Source organism: Macadamia integrifolia, unplaced genomic scaffold, assembly GCF_013358625.1.
Source record: "Macadamia integrifolia cultivar HAES 741 unplaced genomic scaffold, SCU_Mint_v3 scaffold3714, whole genome shotgun sequence".
Classification (NCBI taxonomy): Eukaryota; Viridiplantae; Streptophyta; class Magnoliopsida; order Proteales; family Proteaceae; genus Macadamia; species Macadamia integrifolia.
This window is the reverse complement of record NW_024869755.1, coordinates 1-5,021: the sequence shown is the minus strand read 5'-3', so window position 1 is coordinate 5,021 and position 5,021 is coordinate 1. Positions and strand designations below refer to the sequence as shown.

The following is a 5,021-nucleotide window of genomic DNA, read 5'->3' as shown; positions in this document are numbered from 1 at the left end:
AACAAACTAGGTAGGGAGATTTTAAAAGGCCCATTATAAACAAAGCTCTTCTGATTCCCTCCAAATCTGGAATTTTGCACAAGGACTCAATTGAGATCTCGAGAGACAAATGGGTGAACAAGTGAATCCAAATTTCAAAACCCTATCGAAGAGCACCAGAGTCCACTGTTTCGGAGGTATCGATTCTTGGAGAGTACTAAACAGCCCAAAAGAAATAAGCAAAGTCAAATTCAAAACTGCATACTTCCCAAGGTGAAGATCTCTTCCCAATTCCACTATCCTTGAGATTATGAAAATAATTATTCAAAGTATTACAAGCATCTGTTTAAGAAGTCCAAGCACCTAAAAGAAGTTTCAATTTTAGCATATGTGGTTGCTCAGTCTAACCCAATTGCAATATTAGAATTTTGAATTAAATCTTGTCCTTCTATTGTTCTAAGTAGGGGTGTCAACTGGTCGGGCCGATTCAGTTTCGATCGGGCTTAATCGGGATTGAAGACTTTCAAAGGTTACACCATGTCTGCCCATTTAACTAATCGGGCTTAGTTATTGAGGGCATGGTACACTTTATATTCGGTCGGTCGGTCTCGGGATATAATCGGGCTACCTTAATAGGGCTTTAGTCGGGCCTTAACCGGGCTACGGACATGTTTAATGTTAAACGGGCTTTAACCATTTTTTAAATGGACCCTCTTTAAAATGTGCTCTTATATTCCGGCCCACTCATGCAAGCCCAAAAAAATGAAAATAAATCAATAAATGATACCAAATATAATCATTATTTAAAATGTGAACATGTCTTTACTTTTAGTTTTTATTCTTTAATTTGGGGGTTAAAATAGGTATTCTACAATCATTAAAGGGTCGGGCCAAGTCGGTGCACAATAGGCCGATCTCGATCGGTGTTATTCGGTCGGTCTCGATCGGACGCCCGATGGTCCAAGTAGCAAAACCGAGACCGACCATTTATAAACGGGCCGGGCTCAAGCTCGACACGTTTAATAAAAGGTCCAGGCCAGGTCGATCTATAAATGGTCGGTCCCAATCGGTTTAATTGGGTCGGGCCACGAATTGACACCCCTAGTTCTAAGTATAAGTTGACCTGACCTTCTGAGCCTAAGTCCATAAATTATTTTATAACTATTTTTTGGTTCAAATTCAAAATTTTTAAAATTTTCTTATTTTATTAAATAGCTATATGGGTTAAACAGTAAAAATTCAACGACTCATTTAGTTAAAACATCTTAAACTTAAAACCAAAATCGAAACCAGAACCAAACCATTTACTATATGGCTTTCCAATTTCGATGTAAATGATTTGATACTATATGACTTTAAAATTTCTGCTTTGATTCGATTTCAATTTCAGATTCAAATTTTGACATCCTTAATCCAAACATAGCTTAGCTCAAATTTTTGGAAATTTTCTTTACTTTGCCTCGCTTGAAGCTTGAATCCTGTTTGTTCGCTCAGACTCCAATGAATTCAAAACTTTCAAGAAAGTCGCAACTTCTCAACCACTGGATCTATCCTGTTTTTTCTAGAAAGAGAATTAAATCTCGGGACATTTTTACCCTCAGATCGTGGCCCTAATCTAAAAACTTGATGGGCCGGGCCAGCAGGCCTCAATCAGGGACAGGCATCATCCTTATTAATTGTCAGATGATGTCAAGAGAAAGGGATTTGCGATCTTCATATAGTAACATATAGTAATTAGATTCTGTGTGCCATTATGGGCCCGGGCCCAGGTCCGGGCCCACTGTAATAATTATTAGCCTGGCCGCTCATCAGTCCATAACTAAGCCTGAACAAAAAACACAAGCCATGGCAATATTTCACGAATAATTCAAGTGTGTCCAAAATCACTTCTCGCGATATGAAAGGAATTACATCTTGCAGTTCTGGCCGAGAAGGAGCAGAGTTCCTTATATTGTGAGATTATGAGAAATTTTTTAGAGTAAAAAACGAACGAATTTCTCGAATTAAACAGGAGTTACACTGTTTTGATTCTAAACCTAATCTGTCATCATTTCCATTTCCTCCTTTGTTTTTTTTTTTTTTCCCAATTTACATCTGTTTATAGACATCACGAATCGGTGCCGGTTAAAAATCCGTTGCAACCGATACGTTTCGCTTTTCATACCTTCAACTACTGAGCGGGGAGGGACTCTGGCCGCCATGACAAGTCCGAAAAATCGGAACCATTCTCATATATCCCATCGGAATAATCAAACAACCCTTCCAACGCCACAAAACCACCGCCGGTGTTTTCTTCCTCGCCACCAACGATTCCAAATCCCATCGACTCATAACCCTGGATCTCATCATCAAACCCCCAGATCTGATCCATTCCTACGGCCTCCGGTGTTACACGAAACAGATCGTTATCGTTACCTTCCCCTTCACAGTCCCCGTCTTCGTTCTTTTCTTCCTCTCCAGAAGAAGAGGAAAAGTTAGGCGGAAGACCAAGTTCGTCGTCAGATGCTTCTAAAAGATACCCCAGATCTGGCTGTGAACCACCGGAATCCGACAACGAAGTCGGAGTTAGAGTTGCCGACGCCGGCTGTAGTTGTGCAGGTAAAAAAGTTGAGTTTGAAATTTCTTCTTCGAAACTCTTCATGACCGAATCGAGGTCTTGGTTGGTTTGGTTGCGGTCACCGACGAGATCCGAGTCGTCGAGGATGTCAAGTAGGTTGTCTCGGATTCGCTTTGCCTCGGGCGAGTCAAAGTCCGACTCATCCGAGTCATACCTAACTCGCTTGTTGGAGTTTGTCTCGGTTAGGGTTGAAGTGTTGCCTTCCATGGCAGTTGTATTGTTCAGAGAGAAAGAGAACAAAGGGTTCCCGAGTCTGCCCCAGTCGCAAAACGTGGGAGGGAACGAGGGACTGATTTCTATAGAGAGAGAGAGAGAGAGAGAGAGAGAAAGAGAGAAAGAGAGAGAGAGAGAGATATAGAAAAGTAGAAGAGACAGAGAGAGAAAGAAAAGGTTTGCCTGTGTGCTTGTAGTAGAGAGTAGAGAGAGAAAAAGAAAAGTGATGTGTTGAGAGGAGCAATAGGGAAGAGGAGGCTTATATAGGGAGGGGAGCGGTGAGGGATTATAATAATGGTGTGGAAGCAGGCGCGTGTTGATCGGATACTTGGGCCATCACGGACGTCTCGCCTTTCTTTTAATTTATTTATTATTATTTTCCTTTCAAATCTTTCTTTTCTTTCTTTCTCTCTCTCTCTCTCTCTCGCTCTCTGTTCCTGTGAATCCGCTTTTTCCTGTCTGTTCTTCGTCCGCTAATAAACTCTTTTGAATTTGGTGTTTGGAGTCCGGGTTTATTCCGGGCCCACAGACCTAGTCAATCACGGCTTCGCTTCCTTTTCTTTTCTTCTTTAATAAATCTTCTTTCTTTCCACTCTTTCCTCGCGTTTGTTTTCCGTTGGCGTATTCTTTATTTTATTATTATTACTTTTTTGAGGGTAGGGTTGAAGGGCGGTGTCTCAGTTAGGGACAATGACTAAAGTAGGCATCTTCTAGGCGGGAGTCGGTAGTCAGTTGCTGATGGTGGAGTTATTGGGGGTATTATGGTAATTTAACCGAGTGGATATTTTATGTTTAAACCTGTATCGATGAGAGTAGATTGATTGGTAAGCAAAAAGTTATTAGAAAATAAATAAATAAATAAGGAAATTTTGGGTTTCGTTGGTGTAGGAAAAATAGGAAAAATTGGATGGGGGCAGCTGGATTGGTCCCTTTCTTTTCTCTTAAGGCGTGGTGATGGTGCTGAGATTAAAGCAAGGGGCCAAATATGGATAAGGTCATAAGGGGATAGAAAACACGGATGAGCTCAAAGGATCAACACTAATGGGTGGCGGTATACCCGTCAAAATTCAAATTAGGGTTAGGTTAGATAAGAAGTCATTTAGGTTAAAGAATGACGGATTATTAGGATGGTTTTCTTTTACTTTACCCCTAATTAGATGCCAACTTGGTATGCCTACAGTTATGGCGATCTATTGGCTCAAGATTTCTTGTTTGCATTTCAGTCCCAACAGAATTTGTCAAGTTTTGAAATTGAAGATTGGAAATTAAAGAAGGCACAATACATGGGGGATTTGGATTTTTTCCAGTGTGGGGTATTCAACCGCCATGATCCTCTTAGGTTGCTTACCTTAGGTGTTCCTAGTCATAGGTTGTGGCTAGACTCTCTCCGTCACTAAAGAGGACCACCAATAATATTCCTTCCATACAAGCAATATATGAAACTTGTTCATTTACTAAAATTGAAAGTTGAATATGGTTGAGACCAAAATATAATTTGTTTGTGTCCTAATTCATTGTAGCATCTGCCTAGTTTATGGAGCATGCCAAGTTCACTCCCAGTAGGGGTGTCAATTAGCGACCCGACCCGACTAAACCGACAGGGACCGACCGTTTATAGACCGACTCGGACCGGACCGTTTATTAAACGTGTCAGGCTTGAGCCCGGCCCGTTTATAAATGGTCGGTCTCGGTTTTGCTACTTGGACCGTCGGGCGCCCGATCGAGACCGACCGAATAACGCCCGACCGAGACCGACCGAATAACGCCCGACCGAGACCGGCCTATTGTGCACCGACTTGGCCCGACCCTTTAATGATTATAAAATACCTATTTTACCCCCCAAATTAAAGAATAAAAACTAAAAAGTAAAGACATGTTCACATTTTAAATAATGGTTATATTTGGTATCATTTATTGATTTATTGTCATTTTTTTGGGCTTGCATGAGTGGGCAGGAATAGAATAATACATTTCAAAGAGGGCCCGTTTAAAAACCGGTTAAAGCCCGTTTAACATTAAACATGTCCGTAGCCCGGTTAAGGCCCGATTAAAGTCCGATTAAGGTAGCCCGATTATAGACCGAGACCGACTGACCGAATATAAAGTGTACCATGCCCTCAATAACTAAGCCTGATTAGTTAAATGGGCAGACACGGTGTAGCCTTTGAAGGTCTTCAAGCCCGATTAAGCCCGATCGAAACCGAACTGGCCC

The 5,021-nt window shown here is 41.4% G+C and overlaps 1 protein-coding gene across 1 annotated transcript; it reads right to left on the bottom strand.

Annotated features, from left to right (window-relative positions):
* Window positions 1-2,063: 2,063 nt before the first annotated feature.
* On the bottom strand, window positions 2,064-3,037 carry LOC122068327. Its single transcript, XM_042632202.1, has one exon. The coding sequence runs from the start codon at window positions 2,801-2,803 to the stop codon at window positions 2,150-2,152; it is 654 nt and encodes a 217-aa protein (XP_042488136.1). The 5' UTR covers window positions 2,804-3,037; the 3' UTR covers window positions 2,064-2,149.
* Window positions 3,038-5,021: the final 1,984 nt, after the last annotated feature.

Coding starts and splice junctions, on each gene's coding strand:
- LOC122068327 (XM_042632202.1), bottom strand. CDS start 2,803: ATGGAAGGCAACACTTCAACCCTAACCGAGACAAACTCCAACAAGCGA.